At 36.4% G+C, this 21,624-nt stretch overlaps 2 protein-coding genes across 2 annotated transcripts in view; one reads left to right on the forward strand and one right to left on the reverse strand.

Moving 5' to 3' along the window:
• The window catches only part of LOC140673088 (uncharacterized), a 61,057-nt gene extending 41,570 nt beyond the window's left edge, over nt 1-19,487 (forward strand). Inside the window, exons 8-10 of the mRNA XM_072905743.1 lie at nt 3,217-3,975; nt 14,417-14,697; nt 14,812-19,487. Coding sequence (XP_072761844.1) covers nt 3,217-3,975; nt 14,417-14,697; nt 14,812-17,838 — 4,067 coding nt within the window. The 3' untranslated portion in view covers nt 17,839-19,487. The remainder of the gene's footprint in view (nt 1-3,216; nt 3,976-14,416; nt 14,698-14,811) is intronic.
• Nucleotides 19,488-19,599: 112 nt separating this feature from the next.
• Nucleotides 19,600-20,807, reverse strand: LOC140673094 (fatty acid-binding protein-like). The gene is made up of 3 exons (XM_072905751.1): nt 20,475-20,807; nt 19,984-20,088; nt 19,600-19,731 (listed from the first exon to the last, which is right to left on the reverse strand). Exons 1-3 carry the CDS (start codon nt 20,715-20,717, stop codon nt 19,675-19,677), a joined length of 405 nt encoding a protein of 134 aa, XP_072761852.1. The 5' UTR covers nt 20,718-20,807; the 3' UTR covers nt 19,600-19,674.
• Nucleotides 20,808-21,624: the final 817 nt, after the last annotated feature.

Consider the following 21,624-nt stretch of genomic DNA (forward strand, 5'->3'; position numbering starts at 1 on the left):
TGTTGTATGTGTGTAACGCTGAAGTTGTCGACGGACACCATTTCTGCCGGTACCCGTACGTACATATGTGTGTGTGTCGTCAAATAATTTTTTGTCTGGAAAGTTTAAAAAAGGTCGTTTATTATTTTTTATAAGGGGGAAATTTTTTTATAAGAAACTTCTACACATATGAATTTTATTTAAAAATAGTATAATTAAATATATTCAATTAATTAATTTTTTTTCAACTTTTTCTTGCGGATACAAGTTGACATATTTATGGTATTTTTTTTTTACTTTTGTAAAATTTTTTTAGCGAGTATGTACAATTTCTAACAAACAATTGTATAATATGAGTCATTTGTGTAAAATTTTTCTCTCTTTTTTTTTCTTTAAAATATAAACAAATTTATCGTTCTTTGAATAATTGAATATCGTGCGATATCCGGATATTTATTAATTCTATCCATGAAACACATCACGAAAATTTGCTTCTGATTCTATATCCAAATCGAAATTTTGCTTTTAATCTACTTTTATTAATGAATTCTAGAACATTTTGATGTGAGTAGTTTCATTTGCGTATGTATATTTATAGGAATTTGTTGAATCTACACTTTGTACCTGAAATAAACAGTAAACAAACAATTGTTTACTTAGAGGTTAAAAAGAGAATCTTACGACACAGCCGTAAAACATAGATTAAATAGTTTTAAATTAGAATGATCTGATTGTTGCCAAAATAGATGTTAGCTGGAACAGTGATGTAAGTAGGAGAAAAATTTCGATTTGGATAAAATTGGAGAAACGTGTCGCGATAACTTTCATCTTTAAAGTCGATTAAAAATTATATTTATAGTAATTGATACATTGCATAAATCAATTCAATTTTTTAACTTTAAGAGTTAGACCATCTTCATGTGAGAAGAGTTTCGAATTTTATTATAAATAAATATTATAAAAAAATATAAAAGAAAAAATATACATTAATTAATATGAAAGAGATAAAAATATAATTCAATTTTCCTAGATTTTTTTTTTAAATAATTGTATATGATAATTTGTCCATGGCAATTTTTTAAATAAAAAGTCTTATATTTATATTTATAGTAATTGATAGGTACATTGCATAAATCAATTTATTTTTTTAATTTTAAGAGTTAGATCATCTTCATGTGAGAAGAGTTTCGAATTTTATTATAAATAAATATTATAAAAAAATATAAAAGAAAAAATATACATTAATTAATATGAAAGAGACAAAAATATAATTCAATTTTCCTAGATTTTTTTCTTAAAAATAATTATGTATGATAATTGTCCATGGCAATTTTTTAAATAAAAATTCTTATATAATATATTATAAAGAGAATACATTCTTATATACAACAATAGCAACAGCGATATTTAAGAATAAAAAATTTAGAAATTCAGATTACGTTTAACATAAGTATATGCGGAGATTTATAAGAGAATCAGAAATGCTCATTTTTCTCGCTTATTGTCCAAGAATCAATGCAATTTACATGTCATCATAATATCATATAATTATACATGCCCAGACGTTTTTACAGACGTAAAAGCCAAAATAAAAAATGTCTCCAAAACTTGTCTTTCTTTTTCTTCAGTCTTCTTTTTATATAAAAAAAATCATTTAATTCTCACGTCATCAATTTATATCGAAGATATTAATCATGACGAGGATGTCAAAAGAAGTCATAATTTTTGGAAATTTTAATTTTAATATTTGCAATTATATATCTTTCTAACTAAGCCTTAAATTAAAACTTTAGTAAACTCTATCTAAAATTAACTGAAGAATTATATAAGTAATTATGTTAATGTCTTGTAATTCCACAAAGTTTGTGAAAAGCTCTTCCTTTTCAATCGCTTGTAACTCGAAAATTATTGATGCCTCAACATTTTCGAGGAAAAATCGTCTCCAAATATATTCAGTCACCCTGCATATATTCATATTTTACAGGAAACGATATATCTCTGATATTCGCGGGACGGCTCTTGAACGCGATCGCGTGATGATCTTCGAGCGTGCTTTATTCACGAACCATTGACTTTGCCGACTATAAACCGTGGCCGCACTTTTATTATTCGATGACTCCCGCCGATAAGCTAATTGACTACGGAATAGCGTATTCATTGAAAAATATCTGCTACATTTCCTTCGCGTTTCCCTTTTTCGTGTCTTGTCTTCCATTTTTATTATATTAGTGTAGGGTATGATGGCCATATATAGGCTCTATATTTTCTAATAAACGCTACATAATGCGCTTTTTTAGTCATTATCAAAGATAATCGATACTATAAATATCGATTAATGATTAAAAAAGCGCATTATGTAATGATTATTAGAAATATCACAGCCTATGTGGCCTATAGCCATCATACCCTATCTTAATTTGGATTATTACATTTATCTCTCTCAAGGAGTAGATGAGATACTGAGGCAATTTTTCTATCGTAATTGAATTGCGAGACAACATAAAAATATGTGGGATTGAGGCTCCTGAGTAGTCACCGCGGCCACATTGAAATCGTGACGTCATAAGCGAGAAATAGCGAGAAATGACACCCTAATTTATGTTGCGATTGACATGTAAATAAAAACATATTTCAACTAATAATAATACCAATCTCTTCAGAATCTTTTCTCCTAACAATTGATAAATAACTGTAAATTGAGTCCGAAATGAACCCTTGAAATGCAGAAAAACACGCGATTTGACAGCTGTCGAAAGGAGAGGAAAATGTTACTTTACACAGTTTATTCCTTACACAGCTTGGCAGCCGTTCATTTTCACAAGTTTCATAAATACGTTGCACATGACAACACTAGCAAAAAGCAAATAATTACGACGTAGGTCGCAACATAAATTGGACTGTCATTTCTCGCTTCTGACATATTTCCCAAAAGAGAGAAAGAGACAGAACTATATGTCGCCACCGTCAACATGGAAGTTCCGCGGCGAGTACTCAGGAGCCTTAAAATAATTCGCTTGGTTAAAAAGGTACGTCGGGAAATTACCTGCAGACACACAGTGTGTGTTTCCGTCGCGGACTTTTGGCAGGCGGAAGACTGGAGAACGGGAACCGTACATACAAGATTTACGTACCGTTTCAAAGTTATGCTCCCGACGATAATACTGTAGTAATTAAAAAGCAATCATAGTATATAGGATTGTGGAGAAAAACTTTTAACGACCTTTTCTATCTTTGCAGACGATCTCAAGCACGTGCATCAGGCGCTACTGCAGAGTGCGAAACGCGCGGGATCCTTGGACAATATCACTGTGATCGTCGTGTTCCTGACACCGCCGGTCGAGATTGCCTTGCGGCATTCACTCTTGACACATCAAGCACCGAATGGTCTACTACTGAACAACATGGACCCGAATAATCCGGTCTCGTCGAATTCCGGCCAGTTCGACGTGAACGCTGCTTTCCTTAAGCAACAGCAACAGCAGCAGCAGCAGCAGCTGACGACCGACACTGATTTTGATGTAAATCAGATGATCTACGGGATGGCCAGGAATGGCAAGCATCAGGACGGTGATGGCAACGATGACGATTACGATTACGGTGATCTGGGTCCGGAGACCGACGTCGACGCCGGCGAGGACGCGGCCGACGTTAATCGCTCCTCGGAGCTTCTCGTCACATCGTCGTTGTCGAACAATCGCGAACTCGTCGCCGAGAAGTCACCTTTGATGGAAATCGAGGAACCTGACAACAAGGAGGAGGATCTACTTAACCGGCGCGATAACGCAAACGTCTCTCCGGTGGACTCGGTGCTAAAAGACGTGTCCGACAATCGTGTCAGATTGAGTGACAGGGACGTTCGTTGCGATGAAAGGCCGTACGGCAACAATGATGACGACAACGACGACGACGAGGACGAAGCGCGCGTGGAATCTACTACCGGCACGCATACCCACGTGGACGATGACGAGTCGCCACCCTCGCCTAGTCGAGCTGCTAGTAAGTGCACCTTGTCCGTTGTAAAGACTCGCCTGTGCGCCGTCTTGGTGTACGGTTATGCTTATCGCACGGTGAGCAATCTGTTTATATCGTTAACGAATTACATCTCGGCCTCATTCGCTGCACACGTTTTTGGTCTACGCAGGAAGTGAATGCGTCTCCTTGAAGTTTGAGACGAATATACAAATATATATATATATATATATATATATATATATATATATATATATATATATACAAATTATGACAAGCAGATTTAAAACGAAACGATGTAAATTATAGGTAGATTTTCAACGTTGCATGCAAAGTCTGCGATAAGATTGCACTGGTCATTATGCATCGCGTAGCACGAAGCATTTTTATACTTATATCATAGAACGAATCCTCGAAGAAACGATACGAAATCCGCAAACGTCTTGAACCAGTATAATAAATCTTTTGTCGAGGATAGAGACACATGTGTCGCTTGCTGATAATATCACTTATTTTGAAAAAATACGAGAAAAAGATTATAATATTATATACTGCCATTATTTGACATTTCTCGCGATATACATATATGTATATTCCATGTCGTATTTCTGTGTATGTACATCCTAGAAGAGTAAAATTGAATGCATTCCTACGCGATTATATCACTAAAAATAGAATTCGTTTTGCAATGATTTGATTTTCGTGCTCGCGATCCGTAAAAGTGAGGTGTATTCTTTTTTATTTTATTTTTATTTTATTCTTTTTAACATCAAAATATGACAAATTCATATTTCTCTTTTTTATCGATAATATCTCTCAGAGCAATAGTTTTATTCAGAATAGAAAATGTGAGATTAGTTAAAATCATTCTTTTTTCTAGAAGGAATCGACGCATCTTTCTTTTTTAACATTCTATACTCTGGATGTTCTCAACGTTAATAGGCTTACAAATTGCAGTAGCATAATTACAATTGATCGAGTTTTAGATGACGGAAAGAATCATTTTTTTCTTACAAATTAATAAACTCAATTTTATTGTAAAACCACAAAATTTTACGACTTATGTGCCAATCTGACAAACAACGAAACTTAAAAAATCGCGAATTAACGGAAGTAACGAATATGTCAGCAAAGATACCGCACGCGAGGAAACCTGTTTCTCTAATTGATTTTGAAATTGATTCTACTTAACCCGCATCGGCAGCGTCGCGAAAAGATTGAAATGCAATGAGGGTAATAAAAAGCAGTTCTTCGTTGTAAAATGCTTTCCTGATTAACGGAAATATCGAATATCGAGTAGGCAAAGTTCACTAGCATAAAACTAGAAAATAACTAGCATATTATTAAATATGCAATTTTTCTAAAAGCTTATTATATTCAAAAAGAAAGAGAATTTCTGAAAAGAACATAGTTTCTAAATAATTTATTTATAGAAAAGAAAAATAGATAATATTGTCACAGAGTAATAATTAATAATAAATGTTTGACGTGCATTACATTTTAATTATTAAAGATTGAAAAATTAAAATTTATTTTATGTTAATTAAATTAATGAAAGTAGCAAAGTGATTTTAGTATTAAAAAATTTTAATGTTAATTTGATTAATGAAAAAAGTCCAAATTATATATTAATTTATTTAATAAGTAAATGGAAAATAATTTATTTGATAATCAAAGATGTTTAAAATTATTCTTTAATATTATGTTAAAATATTGTACATGACATAACTGTCAGTTATTATTGTTCATTATAAATATTATCATTGGTATTACGAATAATTATCATTTACAAAGACACATAATGATTTTACTTTTTAAAAAATATTTATATCTGGTAAAAAAGAAAAATGATTTTACAACATTTATTTTCGTTATCTCTTTTTTTTTATTAATATAATATTTATTGAACATCCATCACTAATGTATGCAAGAAAGGAATTTTTACAAAAAAAAAGTGTTATTGTATTCTCTGTCGGTAATGTTTGATCATCGACGAAACAGAATACGATGTTTATGTCATGATAATGTTAAATTTATATATTTCAACTAATCAAAAGACACGTCAATAATACAATGACTTGGCCATTAACGTTATCGCTCAGCAGATAAGTAAACAAATATCATCACATGTACATATATGTCATTATACATACGGAGTACCGTTACGTTACTTTCGAATTGAGCGCGTCGGCGTCGGAAGGCGCGCTCGGTCCCGCGGCGATTGGCCGCCGCGCCACGCTCGCGTCACCGATAGGCGGAGGCGCGACCAATCGAACGGCGTGCCGCCAATTGTCGCCGGCCGCGTGGAGGGGGAGCCACCGACAGTTCTTCCTGAGCCTCGCACGGTCGTTTTGTGAATGTGCATCTTTCGTGTCGCCTTCGAGTGCATTTTCGCAGTGCTCGCGTGTTAAAGTCGACTCTTTCCGTCGGATATAATCATCCCTGCAACGTCACCGTCGCGCTTTTCGCAACAGGAGGACAAACACGCACGCACGAGCGTCTCCGAGAGAGGTACGTTGGAGAAACCGCGTGCGTTCGCGCGCGGGCGCGCGCGCGCGCGCGCACACACACGCGCGAGAGAGAGCTTGCCATCGTTGCCGGGAATCCAAATTGCGTATTTAAATTTGCAAGTCGTAATATTCCCGAGCCTTACGAAATAACCACCCGGCGAGCGTCCGATCGCCAAGGACTTTACCCGGCCGGACGTAACCGGCATCGTAAGTTTGATGACGTCTTTGAAATCTATCCGATAGATAGGAGACATAAAGGGAGATAACAAAAAAATGCTCCCTTCGCTGCGTCGTTATGTGTGGAGATTTTCGCCCACAACGAAGGCTCGATCGACGATGTTAGCTATATACCGGTTTTGAACTTGGAGCTACGCCGGTGTTTTTCCTTCTCACCCCCTCCATCATTTCTCTCTTTTTGGAGGTGAACAGATTCCTACAATAGCTGCGTTAGCTCTCAAGGCCCGCCTTGTCTAGTCTCGAATACTCTCTGGTTTCCGCCTTCCGTGCGAACGAGAAAAAGGAAACGAAGGAGGAAAGGAGGGTGGAGACCGGCGGACGGGGCGGGGGAGAGGAGGAGAAAAACAGTGTTCTCCGGCGCGCCGCATCATGCGAAGCGTGTACGAAAATACCGTGTGTTGTGAAATCGTTGTGTTGTGTATTATTCTCTGTCGTCATCGTCGCGTTGTCGCGTTGAGAACCGGGTCACATCGAGAGACGACGTGTTGTGACATATTTTGTCTGGAACGGTAGAGATTACTTCGACAAGTCCGATTCGCGCGTGATCGCTCCATCCGATGAGTAAGCCCGGCGATTTCCGCAGGAAAGCTAATGCGATATCGAGAATAAAAATGATCCCGGGACTCACATCGAGAGCCACCGAAAAACTCTCTTCGCCGATGCGGGTTAAGATTCCCTAATTTTGCAAAAAAAAAAAAAAAAAAAATACATTTTGACAGGTGTAGACTGTCTCTGAAAATTCCCGATCTTATGAAGAAAGTAAAGAAATATTCAAATTATGCTACTTGAGATAATAAAAGATACATATGTATAATTTTACGAAGGATATATTTAAAAATTTGAAATTCTGATAGTGATTTTTTTTAGGCATTTTAATTGTATTTGGCAGTGAATTGGGACCTTATCTTGTCCAATCGTTGCCAGTTTCAAATCGTAGGAGTGAATTGGGACCTTATCTTGTCCAATCGTTGCCAGTTTCAGATCGTATTCTGTATATCCCGAGCACGACATAATAAAACGAGTATCACGCGGAAGAGAGAAAGAGAGAGTCGAAGTATGTCGTAATTTGTAGGAAGATTACGATTTTTACAAATTCGCGCAGAGATGCAGAGAAAATGATTAATATGACTTTCCCCTATCGGTTTTGCGATGCAATTAATTCGCCAATTGCGTGTCCTTTCTGCGTCACGCGCTTTTCTGTCTCTATTTATAGATATGAACACATACACACATACAGTGCAATTTTAACGTCCCAATATCGTCTTTCAAACGTGAGGTGATTTTGTCGTGCGCGGTGTCATACAAAATAATTGAATCTATCGCCACGGCAGGCGATATAATCCTTATCAGTCTCGTCTTATGCTGAATTTAAGGAGGAACTATATATATCAATTAGTTAAAATTAATACATTTTGAGGTTCATGAATTTGATATTGCGCAAAACATTTTTACTCTTTTAAAATATAAGATAATTAATTTTATAATTAATTTGTGAGTTAAAACAAACATTTTTGCTTGTAGAATTAAAACTTTCAGTTTCATAAATTTGTACAGTCTGCAAAATTTTTGTGGTACAGTATATCGCTATAATAAAAGTTAATTCGATATAAAATAATATTTACAATCCAATATTTTATAGTAATTACGATTATTATTAATAAAATTACGATAATTATTAATTTTATATTTTAAAATTTTAGTAATGCCAAATGTTTATGAATCTCTGAATATATGTCTTCTGAAATATATTAGATTTATTAACTTTTAATGTAACTGATCTGTTTAATCACCGTAACTCAGAACGCGATTGTTACTGAGATTTACAGATTTTTATTTCGTTTTTTTAAATTTAAATTTTTTATTTATTTTTAAAATTTATTTTTATTTTTTAATTTTTCAAATTTTTTATTTATTCTTAAACTCCCCTTATTTTTTTAATCTTGATTTAACCTACCTCAAATAATAATATTTTATTTATTTATTTTTTACTTTTGAGTCACGCTTTTATGACTTTTATGAATTTGTCAATTTTTCTTACTTTTTAACAAATATTTGTACAATAAAAGTTTTGCAAAGATTTGTGAGGTAGGTTAAATAAAGATTAAAAAAATGAGGAGTTATATTCCGAAAAAGGAAGAAAGATGACAGAGAACGAACGTGACTCGAAGAGACAGAGCAGATTTATCTATTCTTCTGGTTGCAAAACTACACGTCCTGCGCATTTTTTCCTTTTCAAAGCAAAACAGGAATTTATCTCTGTTTGACAAGTATGTAATATTAAATATGCAGCACATTAATCCTACTGACTGCTGTGATAATATTAACCTTTGACATTTTTTCTGCGATTTTAAATTGCACAAATAAATTTACGTACACGTACAGTATCCGCAGATAAATTACACGTTAAATTCTGATGAAATGAGGGTCGACTTTTTTCGTAGAAATATTTCACGTAAGACACGAAGGTCTAAATTATTATTTTTATTTAAATTATAATTAATTTTCTCTATCTCTCTTCAGTGGCAAAAACTAGATTAATGAAGTTAATAGATTTTATATAGAGATAGCCTCTCATGAGGGAATTTAATGAGCGGTTTTACGTTTTTTAGAGGCAGAAATTGCCATCTGGCAAGAAGACGCTATGCAAAAACGACGTTAAAGTAGCGAATGTGACGTGATAGCTGCAGCAACCGTAGCAATAACGTTAAGACAGATAACAGACATTTTTTTTTTTTTTTTTTTTTTTTTCAGATTTTAATAACGGTAATTTAACGCTATCTCTCTCTCTCTTTCTCTCCAATGCTACAGTTATAATGCTGTCGCACAATTTGTGCCGGGGTTTGCTTCCCGCCGTATCTACGCTTTCTGCGCTTCTTTTCTCTCTTTCATCGGATGCACAAGCGTAAATAAACTCGGTTTTGCTTGAAAAAAAAAAAAAAAAGTAATAAAAGAAAAGCAGCTGAAAGAGCCAGCCATATGAGCGCGACTTTCGGTCTAACAGAGAAAAATGATTGGCCAGTCGGCTCGATGAATTTGCATGACCCGTATGCACAGTTTGTTCTTAAATAAACGCTTGGTCATTTTACTTAGATAACTATTTGTGGAATATATAATGTCGATGTGATCCTCCGTTGCCGAGGTGAACGAACGAGAATACGATGTCGATATGTATACACTAGGTGGAAACGCAACTCCTGATGTCGAGCAATTAAACTTGCCATTTATTAGAGACTAGAGAATAATTCAGAAGAATCTAGGTATTGTGTATGTACATTTTTTCGACTTTGCTTTTTTTTTTTTTTTTAGATCGATTATATCAACCTGTATGTGCGATTTCGTGATTTGAGGTGGCAGATATACATATTTGAAAATGACTAAAATATTCAACTTTTTTATTTTTTAAAAAGGTAAATATTCGGAATATTTTGAGCTCTAAAATAAAAAAAAAAAAAATAAACTACGATTTAAGATGTTTAGTTAAAAAAAAAAAAAACAAATTGTAATTTGATTTTATGAAAGTTACGAAAGATCAAAGTGTATTTTATTCAAACACTAATTAATTCGGAAAACGTGAAAATTTCTTAGATCAACTGTTATAAACAAACGATCATTTACAACCATCGAGCTTTATTTATAGTAATTTTTGCACTCGAATTCCTTTTCAGGCTGCATCTGGTTATGCGAAGTCGAACACGTGCACTTTAATAACGTTTTCGTATGTAAATTAGTTACAAGTTGTCTATTAATAAGCCATCGATAATTTTCCCTTCAAAAAATACGTAATATCATACAAGTGATATTAATAATAAATTATTTATTACTCTTTCCAACTGTATTATGTTGCGTAATTATAATTTATATTTTTTTCTCTTTTAATCCGGAATATTAAAATTTTTATTAAATATATATTTTTCTTCATCATCATTATTAGTACAACTTAAAAGTCAAGCTTTAAAAATTTTTAATATTTATGTTGAATACAAATGCTTTCTATCGGACATGTTTGTCTTTTTTGGAATATACGCCAGCCATAATATATTGAAAATCTCTCAAGATATAATCGCAATTACATCTCTCTCTCTCTCTCTCTCTCTCTCTCTCTTTCGCGCATTCTCGTTGGTTCTCCTCTGACGTTGGTTTAAAATTAACTCTTCCTCTTTGCGAACGATACACTTTACACTTTAGACGCGACAGTAGCGTGAAAATAAAAAGAAAAATATATTTGAAAAAAAAAAAAAAAATAGTTGAATGTTGAAATTGTGCGGCGCGTCTTCTTTTTTAATGAAGCAAAGCAAAAAACGGTTCTTGAAAAGGACGTTACTCCAAATTGTTATATTTCGAAAGAAAAAATTCTGCAGTTATGTACTTACTTTACTACTCTGGTTTTATATTTCCAGTGACCAACATATTTCTGTTTAAAAAAAAAAAATTCTATATGTTGACAATGCATTTTTAATTTAACTTTTTGGAATAAAACTCTCTCTAAGATGAATAATTAGAATGGATATTCCTTTTGTTTGGGTTTAAAGATTTATTAATTTATAATATTGGAAGAGAAAGAGCCGATTAATTATGCAATACTATTATTAAGGAGATCTTTCTAATGTAGAAATAATGTTTGTGAGAACTCTATAGCGCTACAATTTTTCCAAATAATTGAAATAGTTATAAAAGGTTATAGTTTGTAAGCTATATTTTTCTACCTTGTACATCAATAGATAATTTTAATACAACAGGCTTTATTGGGTGTTGTGCAATCCTTGTATATATATTTTAATATTTATTAGGACTGACATGATATTGGAATTTAGATGAGAAATATCGACAAAGTTGATGAGAAGACAAACTGAATATTCAGGGTGTCTACTCTCTGGACCAACTTGGCAAACTTGAATTTTTTTGAAAAAGAAAAAAAATAAGAAAATGGAATTTTATTGAAACTCATTGTCAGAAATTTAAAAAAAATTCTTTGATATTGACTTTTGCTCTTATATTGCAATTAGTAAGCCAAGTAAATTGTATATTTAAAATATATTACAAATAGATATTTATATCTGTTTTAATGTCTCAATAAAATATCGAATATGCAGTACATATTTTTTATTGTAATTTTTAGTGATAAAAAATGATAATGTAATGCGAGTAAAAACGCTTATCTTAAATGTGGTTTTTAATGAGTGCAAAATGTTAGAAAACAGATATGCAAGAAAAGAATGTAACTTAGAAAAAATTTGCCCCAAAAAATCTCCAAAATATTTTCTTTACTTGAAACATTTTGAACAGAAATACCCCTTTGAAGACCAGGGAATTTTCTCCCAAGATTTCAGTAGACATCCTGATATTTCAGGAATGAGAACATTTACATTTCCAGTAAACATCTTCAAGATACGGCGGCGAAAAACACACGTTGCGAGATATTATTATCCGAAATCGTGTGGACCAGCGCTCTTTAGACGGATGCAAAATGCGTTAGTTAGATAAAGTATGTGTGTGTGTGTGTGTGTGTGTGTGTGTGTGTGTGTGGGAGAGAGCCTTCGTGAGTTGGCGCGAGTTTGCATTAGTGGCAAAGAGACTTGGAACGGAATTAAGAAGGGATTAAGCGAGCGTGGGTTGAGTTTTTTTTAGCCTCCCTTAACCAGTTTTCACGTAGCATTTTCCTAGCTTCGACCAGATGGGCCCGACGTTCTTATCTCTCTCTCTCTCTCTCTCTCTCTCTCTCTCTCTCTCTCTCTCTCTCTCTCTCTCTCTCTCTCTCTCTCTCTCTCTCTCTCCCCCCCCGACTGAGTGTTTCTCACACTCTTATACGAGTCTTTTGTTCGCCTTCTCCTTCGCTCCACAAACTCGTGCCCTCACTGAATTTTTTTGAATCCTACGAATTTTACGCAAGTATCTCTTGCTCTCTGTAATTTGTAAGAAATATCTTTGCGTAAGAATATTTTTGATAAGTAGATCGAAACATATTATTAATCAGTATTAATTCGTGAAATCATTGTATCTTGATAGTATTAAATTTGCAAATTGACGGATTTACGTAGATTTATTATGCCCATTCACCTCACATTACATTAATGTTAATCTTTGGTTATTTATTGTTTATTCTGGAATGAATTTTCTATCTTCTATTGGGCATATTAATTATTAATTATGTTGGAAAAATTATCATACATTCTGTATATGCAGAAATACATTTTATTTTGAAAATTGAAGTCCGGAGAATGGTATTGTGCTGAGGCTAGGATTTTTCTCGACAGTTAAAACGCAAAATGTAAAGTGCAGGAATTTTTATCACGAATCTGATGATTCCGCGATTCATTTATCTTATTAATTTTATCACTTTGCGCAGAAATGCTTGACTGCTAAAACCAAGTGTTCAAGGATCTTTTTCAGTACATTTTACTAGAAATATTTCGATGGAAAACCTGGAGCAATTTCTGAGCAATTTCTTTTGTACCTGGAAAAATCAGAGAATTTTGTTTTGGGATTGGAATTTTATTCGGGGAATTTTTTTTTTTAATTCCCTTGTTGATAATCTTCTTCTCATGTTATAAAAAAACAATCAGCCTTCAAGCAAATGATGCATTTAAAATACATATAAATAGATATCTATTTTTGTTTATATATTCAATGTCTTTACAAAATATTGAATATGTATAGTACGCATTTTTTATAATTTTTAATGATAAAAAAATGAAAATTTTATGCAAGTGAAAAAATTCTTATCTTATAAAAAATTATTCAGTTTATTTTAATACGTTTACAAATCCAGCACCTGAAACTTTGCTCTGTGTTTCTTTCTTCGTAAACAAATTTTTTAAACATTTAAACATTAGAAATGGCATGGGATGAAAAATTTATTTTGGAGAAAAAAAAAATTGTATTAAAAAATCTTTAAAATATTCTCTGGAATTGTGAACAAAAATACCTGGAAGGTCAAGGGGGATTTTTTCATAAAATTTGAGCGGATACCCCGTCCGAAAAATATTAAAAAAAAAAAAAAAAAAAAAAAAAACAGTGCAAATCGCAAGAGAAGAGCCGAGAATACTCCCCCAAATGGATATATGTATGTCGTCGATCGATTTCCAAGGCCCATCCCTCCAATCGTGGAGCGGGGTGGTCGCTCTCCTGTAATCGTCACGACGGGGTGCACAGGTGGGTGGCGGCGGCAACGAAAGGGGCGCGAGGGGGGAGGAGGAGGAGGAAGAGGGGGTGAAGGGGAGGGGGAGTGAGTGCTCCGGCTCCGGGGGCTCTGGACTAGATCGATAATGCATCTCTTGGCGGGCGTAGTTCCTCTTAGTCACCGAAGGGCGATCATCGCTCTCGTGAAGAAGATACCCGTCATTTTACGGGTCGAAGAGGAGGTCAGTAATGTGTGTGTGTGTGTGTGTGTGTGTGTCGGCCCATCTGTCATCAGGATTAACGTGAAAACGAGCATGTAGATCGATCCAGAATAATCCACCATAGTGCGGATCAAGTGGTTGATGATTTCTGGCATTTTGATTTGGAAAAATTTACTTGTTTATCGCACAATTTTTGTCCTTTTTTTTTTTTTTATTTCCGGTGATAAGTATCACCAAAAATGTCAGCATTTATAATTTGAAATAGATAGAATAGTACGTCCACTAGCTAACGTAATCTATTTTATGATTAAGACACGAGAATGACATGATAAGAAAAAAATTGATTGTTTGATTCTCTCTAATTTGTTTGGACGTTTATTTCAGAATCCCTTCAGCATGCATTAATCCCTGAAGCGGAGAATGTAGCGGAGAGCGAAGATTCCGAGGACGAGTGGAATTATTACCGTATCGATCCGAATAAGAAGGAATCCGGGACGACGGCTGAAGCGACAGGCGAATCTGGCCAGGTCGTTGAAGAACAAAGTACACAGGATTCCGAATCTGATCCGAGAGGTGATTCAGAAGTCCAGTCTTCGAAAGTCGAGGCCGATATTAAATGTGAAAGATCAGAAGAAGAGATCTTTTCCAAGCCTATCGACATTGATGTAAATATAACTTGCATTATTATTATTATTATTATTTTTTTTTTTTTTTTTTTTTTATGGAAGAATTTTTCTCATAAAAGTATGCATTTCAAAATAATTCTGCTGTACTTTTAGATAAGCTATCAGAAAGAGCCGAGCGAATCCGAGGAGAAGGATCAAGCTCATTGCCTGGACGACGAAAACAAGCTGGCAGACGACAACAAAGAAGACATGGATTTCCAACTAAATCCGGAAGCGGCCGAGTTTGTGCCGTTGTCGCCACCACTGCTGAATAACAAGAATATTTTGGATTATCCCATCAGCGGCTCCCCCCTGAAACAGACGCCGGCGATGGATGACATTCTGATACCGAGCCAAAGTGAATTCGAGAAAGAGATTTGCCTCCGACCGAAGGACATAGACGAGAACAATGAGCAGCAGCAACAACAACAACAACAGCGTGCGCCGTGTGATTTGTTGGACTTGGACGCGTCCGAGATCTCGTCGACCAAAGCCGAGGTGGACGATGAATCGATAGCGCGTACCGTGTCGACAACGCAATGGCAGGATAACTCCTCGCAATGGAACTCGACGACGCGTAACGACGCAAGTTCCGACACAGAGGAATACGAGATCGTCACCATGGATAATGCTATGACGATGTCGTTTACCCCTGGTGACTTTGAGGCGGCGTTCGAGAAAGGCGTCGATCTGAATGCCGTGCACGAGCTGAACGATAGCTCGGACGATGCCGAACACGTTGACACGCCGCCGCGTTCACCTGGTGGTGAACCGTGCGTGAACGAGAATATACGCGCGGATACACCTTTGTTGGACGAAAAGGGACCGATCGATCTTCTCTCATCGACCCCACATCCCGCGGATAATCAAGCGACACGTACTGCCACCTCCGAATCGGACGAAGTCAAAGACACGTTCTCGGTCTTTAAAGCGGAAAGTCTACCTACGGACCAACTCGGTGTCGCTCCTCTCCCAGACGACTCTTCGCATCCTACTCAGAAAGATACATCTCCTGATCTTGAGCTTGATAAATGTACTGTCGATGAATCCACGAATTCTGATGAATTCAAACCTATGAGTTCCGTGGAAGAAGATGTCTTCTGGAAGGAATTGTCATCAAAAACAAATGATGATCATCAGTTGATAGTCGAAGGTGGTGATGTAACACAACCTAACGTATTCGATGAAACGACGACTGACTCAAGTAAGTGTGATCTTGAGATATCGGACCTCTCGGCGGATCAGAAGATGCAATCGGCTGATGAAATGGAGAGGCTGAAAGAAATGGATATTAGTAATAATAGTGAAACAAAATCTCATGTTCCTGAAGTTTGTTCAGAGGAAGAATTCGATAAAAAGGGTTCAGTTGAGCAATCTAAGGATATAACTAAATTACTTATTCTCGACTTTCCTCTATTAAAAAATTCCACACCCGTACCAAATTGGGAACAATACTACGAAGACTATAGCAGTAGCTCGAAGCTTTTCCCGAAATCTGATGTTGATCAGGACAGATGCAGTCAAGCCAACGATAAAAAGACTGATTCGGAAAATGAAAATGATAAAGACGGTAAAGACAACAAAGACGACAAAGACGATAAAGACGATAAAGACGATAAAAACGATAAAAACTACGATGATAACTACGATTTCAAACCTGATAATACAGAACCGTCCGATCCGGCAGAAGACTTCACGATTGTGGAGAAGCCTGAAATCCAACTTGAAGACCAACCACATCAGCAAAGCGATGTGGAGATGCCGTCTTACACATTGTTAACTATTGCGCCAACCGAGCAAAAGCTAGTAGAAAATGAACCCATTCTAGCTCCTTTTGTGATATCTACGAAACAGGTCACACCCGAATATATTCCTACGAAGAAGGAAGAAGAGACCGAGCCGGAAACCGCGAAAGCATTGCCAGAAGAGAACGCAAAAGTAACCGAGTTAAAGGAACAGATCACGGAAACCGCCGTTGCAACGAGCACCGTAGGTACGACAAAGGTAAAGGTAACCGCGAAACGTCCAACGAAGACTACGACCACGGCGACGAAGGTAACGGCAACAAAGACGGCGACGAAAATTACGCCGACATCGCCCTCTAAGGTGGCCAGTACGACAACCGCGCGAGTAACCACATCGTCCTCATCGCAACTGGCTTCGAAGAAATCCGTTGCGGCTCGTCCTAAGCAACTGGTGGACGGATCGACCAAAGCTATCTCAAGTACTAGCAGTAAAGTCACTGGCACCAAGACAACGACATTGTCTAAAGCCACGACGACGACAACTACAGCGACCAAGACCAGTATTTTACCGCGCGCTAGCACGACCAAATCGAGACCTAACACTGCCATCAGTTCCTCGTCGAGGAGCACCGCAACGTCAGAGAAAAAATCAACGACAAATCTTGGTGAAACAAAACAGGTCGGTAGAGTCGCCGCCAAACCAGCAACTGCGAAAACCACAACGACAACCACGAAGACCACGCTATCCGCCAAACCATTGCCGTCGACAACCGCGAAAACGTCGACAACGTCCAATGTAACGTCGAAGCCGAGACCTACGTCTGCCGGTACAACTGTCAAGACGTCCATGACGAAACAGCTAGCGACCGGCGCGTCATCAAGACCGAAAACCGCGCCGGCGACTTCAGCAGCCGGCGCAACTAGGCCGCGTGAAAGTTCTGCGAGAACACTCGCAGCCAAGTCACCGTTGACCGATAAGCAGAGTAAGGATTCGGTCAACAAGGAAATCTCTCGTTCCAGTGCCACTGGAACGTTGTCACTGTCGTCATCAAGAACCGGTAGCAAACCCTCCACGCCCCTCGGCAGCACGGCTGCGAAACGCTTGTCACTTGGGAAATCACCCGGCAAATTGCCTGGCAGCACGGTCTCTCCGATCAAGAAGTCCGCTCTGACACCCAAGGCCGCGCCAAGGACTGCTCCCGGCACCAAAAGCACGCCCTTGGCCGAAACCACCCCTGTGAAAGTGTTGCAGAACGGAATTTCTGAGAAAGTGGTGGAGGTAACCCGAACCCCTGTCATAACAGCGACGAGCGACAAGCCTGAAGACGACGTGCCACGGAAGGATGCGTCACCGGTGAACGTACCGACTGACAATCAGCTGATAGTCACCGATTGAAATGTCGATCGAGAAGCCAGAAGTTAATCCGCCGTGGTAGTTCGCAACAACGCAACGTCGGCCTAGGGCTTATAAGACATAGGGTCGCAGATTTAACGCAAACCGTTATAGGTTTCTTCTTTTTTACAATTCTTATTTAATGGATACAACAAGAGCGCTCGTGCGTCGTCAGAAGAGAATAGTATTTAGAAGATAAATATATATATATATATCGAATATGAAAAAAAAAAAAAATTGCTGTCCTTACGCGCAAACATTTATGTGTGACAGATATGTTTGATCTAACATGAGGCGAGAGAAAAGGCATTCTAGTATTCTAAACAAATTACTTTCAACAACTGCTGCCTTATCATAATAAAGAATCGATAATCTCTTGTTATGTAAATATAATTCGGATGCGTTTTCATGCGTCATTTTTCTTTTTCAACCGATATGTTCGCGCTTGGGATCGGATGATGCTCCAGTAACTGTCTGGCAATAGATTTTCAAATTCTGATACGGCAGTACGTTAATTTTTTCAACATTCAATACGGAAACTCACGATAAAACATAAATATGGATTTTTTACCATTTTTTAATTTTATATGCGCAATTGCAATTGATAAATACCATTACTCGCGATACATTTTTACTCGAATGACAGGAGAAAATGGGGGGGAAAAGAAAAGAAAATAAAAAAAAAACAAAACAATAGGGGTAAAGAAAAACGTATATTTATTCTTGTTTGTTCCTATTTTTTTTTTTTGAAGTTGAATTTGTTGCGAGATTTATATATCGACTCGTAACCATGATAATATAACGCTATCTAATCTATGTACAGCACCCTTATGATTTTAATGTGATACCTTACAATACTATTAAATAAATTTGAATATTGAAAGAGAAGTTTACAATAATGTGTACGGATAAAGGAGAGGAACGAAATTGAAAATGTTAGTGAGGGAAAATGGAAGGAGAAAAATATAATGAGAGAAACACATATATCCTACAATATCATGTGTATGTATTTATATAGATATATTTCTATTCGTTTCCAGTTTTTTTTTTTTTATTTTTTTTTTTTTTTTTTTTTTTTATTTTTCTCTCACTAAATATTTCGAATCTCGCTCCTTTTCGGAATTACAGCGTCGGAGATCGCGCGCGCGCTTAATGCCTTTTTATTTCGCATAAATATCTTCATGCAGATTTTCTAAAGTAAGCTTTTATAGCGCTCGAGGTTTGTGATGCTTTTTGTTTAAAAAAAAAAATTTGGATTTTTTTTTTTATCACCTCGACATTCGCATTACCACCTTGAAACATTAATCTTTATCTTGTTCGATAAATCCTGTTGTCTTTAAATATGCAGCGAAGAAAAATGTGAAATCGGAAGATCGATCGTCACCAAATAAATGTGTCTTTGAATGCGCATGCGCGCGCGCGCGCGCGCGAGAGAGAGAGAGAGAGAGAGTCCTTTTTGCGACACCGACGAAAATTTATATACGCGCACAATATTCAACCCGATATGCATTAATAACGCGACCTCGTGTGTTGTCAGAGAGAGCATAACTTAGCGTTTTACACGCGAATGCGTGATATTCCGATTTTTTGCGTATTTGTCACCATTTATTTCTTAGAATTCATACTTAAATAAATAACATATTACGTTGAAATTTAAGCGTGTTCAGTGTACGTCCTTCTCTATCCACGCCATGGATATTTTTTTTTTTTTTTTTTTTTTTTTTTCTTTGAAGGAAATTGGTGGAGAGTAATATGTAAGACACCTTCTTTACTCTTCGAGCTCTTTAATAGAATGATTCGATATCACATATTACATGCTATTTAAATTAAAAAGTGGCGTTACAGTCTTTTGTAAATACGCTTGATTTTAACATCGCTTTTATTGGTGGATACGTGCTGAAAAAAAAAAGAGATGGCAAATGTATGTAAGAATTTTTATAACATTGTACTCATCCAGTGGCGTAGCCAAAAGGGACGACCCCCCCCCTCCCCCCCAAGATTTAAATTAAGGACTAAGAGTCCAAAGAAAAAATTTTATAATTTCCAATAAAAAAGAAACGTAGTCTTCAAAGATGCAGAAATATTTTTTAGCCCCTTAAAAGGTCTGGCTACGCCTCTGCATTCATTGGTACTAAAAACTACACTTACCGCGGTCATTCCGGTGTCTGTGAATTCATAGATTCTGATCACTTTGAGATCTGCAGTTAAAGACGTCTCCGTTTTAAAGCCATTGCCCTGTTTCGTGGTCACGCTCTGCAAGGTTGAGAAAAATAACAATTGTACATCTGTTAGAAAACTGATGTAACTTCGAATGAGGTAATAATTTTTTTCAGGAGAGCGCCATCACTTGCGCTCTTAGTTGAAGAAAGTGACTTTCTGTGTACTTTGGTAAGATGAATTAAAAAAAAAAATGGAAGATCGCTTCGAAATCGACCTCTTAAATCAATATGTTAATCATTTATTTTGTCCAATTTCAATTTTATAGAATATAATTTCTGGAAAAGATGAGATGAAACAAATTTATCAAGTCCCAAGTGCTAATCTTGAACGAACTCTATAAGCGCTTTCAGAATCTTCTTGAACTTGTTATGACTTATTCAAACTTGTTATCTGGACGCACTCTATGATCCCCCACTCACCTGGAAACTGAGGCTCTGAGATGGAAACCGCTCATCGTAGGCCTCCCCGAGCTTGAAGGTGCTGGTGACAGTCTTGTCCTGATTGGTGACCGCGACCACCCACTGATCGCCGTTCATCTGGATCTCCACGACCGGCGTAGACTGCAGGAACGTGTCCGTGAGATCGAACTTGCCGATGCTCTTGATAAATTCCTCCGCGTTCTCGCTGGACACGTACTGGTACTTGCCGACTATTTGCGCCATGATATGACAGGTGATATACAAGGATTAACTGTCGCGCACACGAGTCAAGACTATAAGGTAGTCGTCGAAGAAACACACCCGGTGAAGCCGAAGCGCGCTGGCTTTTATATCAACATCCGTGGCGAGAAAGGGGAGGGGAAAGAGATTTCATGAAGGGATATCTCTGCGCAAGAGAGAGGGAGAGGGAGAGAACCCCGCCGGCCAATCTGCCGATGATTCCGGACAAAGTATTCGACGGATTATATTATCCGTCAACGGACACATGGATAGAGAGAGAGAGAGAGAGAGAGAGAGAGAGAGAGAAAGACTCGTCGTTGCTTCTGATGTGCCCTTCGCGCTCTCCTCGACCAAGGGGCGGAAGGGAGACGCCGCATTTATTCGCGTCCATTTGCGGGGTACTTGTGCGTTAGTTACTTTGCAACTTACATCCTGCCCCGGCTCTCGGAACGGGTGAATTTAATGTCTTTCTTGATGCGAGAAGGGTTCTTGTCGTCAATTTCATACTGTGTTGTATTCGATCAACATTTTTACGATTAATCATAAAATATATCATTCCTTAAATTTTATAAATCATCATTTTTAAAATTATATATATAAAGAAATACATAAACATATATAATTTTAGAAAGAAATATATATATTTATATTTATAAATGTCATATATATATATATATATATATATAAATATATATAATTCGCCAAATCCTATATTGTTGTGTAAAAAAAATTACGTATAATATATTGCATTATTATATATATTTTTATAATAATAAAATATATCATTCCTTAAATTTTATAAATCATCATTTTAAAATTATATATATAAAGATTTAAGATATAAAGAAATTTATATATATAAAGAAATACATAAAACATATATAATTTTAGAAAGAAATATATATATTTA

This window comes from Anoplolepis gracilipes, chromosome 14, assembly GCF_047496725.1.
Source record: "Anoplolepis gracilipes chromosome 14, ASM4749672v1, whole genome shotgun sequence".
Lineage (NCBI taxonomy): Eukaryota > Metazoa > Arthropoda > Insecta > Hymenoptera > Formicidae > Anoplolepis > Anoplolepis gracilipes.

Bases quoted from the DNA above. Each gene is read 5' to 3' on its own strand.
- LOC140673094 (XM_072905751.1), bottom strand. From the start codon at position 20,717: ATGGCGCAAATAGTCGGCAAGTACCAGTACGTGTCCAGCGAGAACGCG. The intron at 20,089-20,474 runs GTGAGTGGGGGA...TCAACCTTGCAG, and splicing joins CTCAGAGCCTCAGTTTCCAG to AGCGTGACCACGAAACAGGG. The intron at 19,732-19,983 runs GTAAGTGTAGTT...TTTTTTTTTCAG, and splicing joins CAGACACCGGAATGACCGCG to CACGTATCCACCAATAAAAG.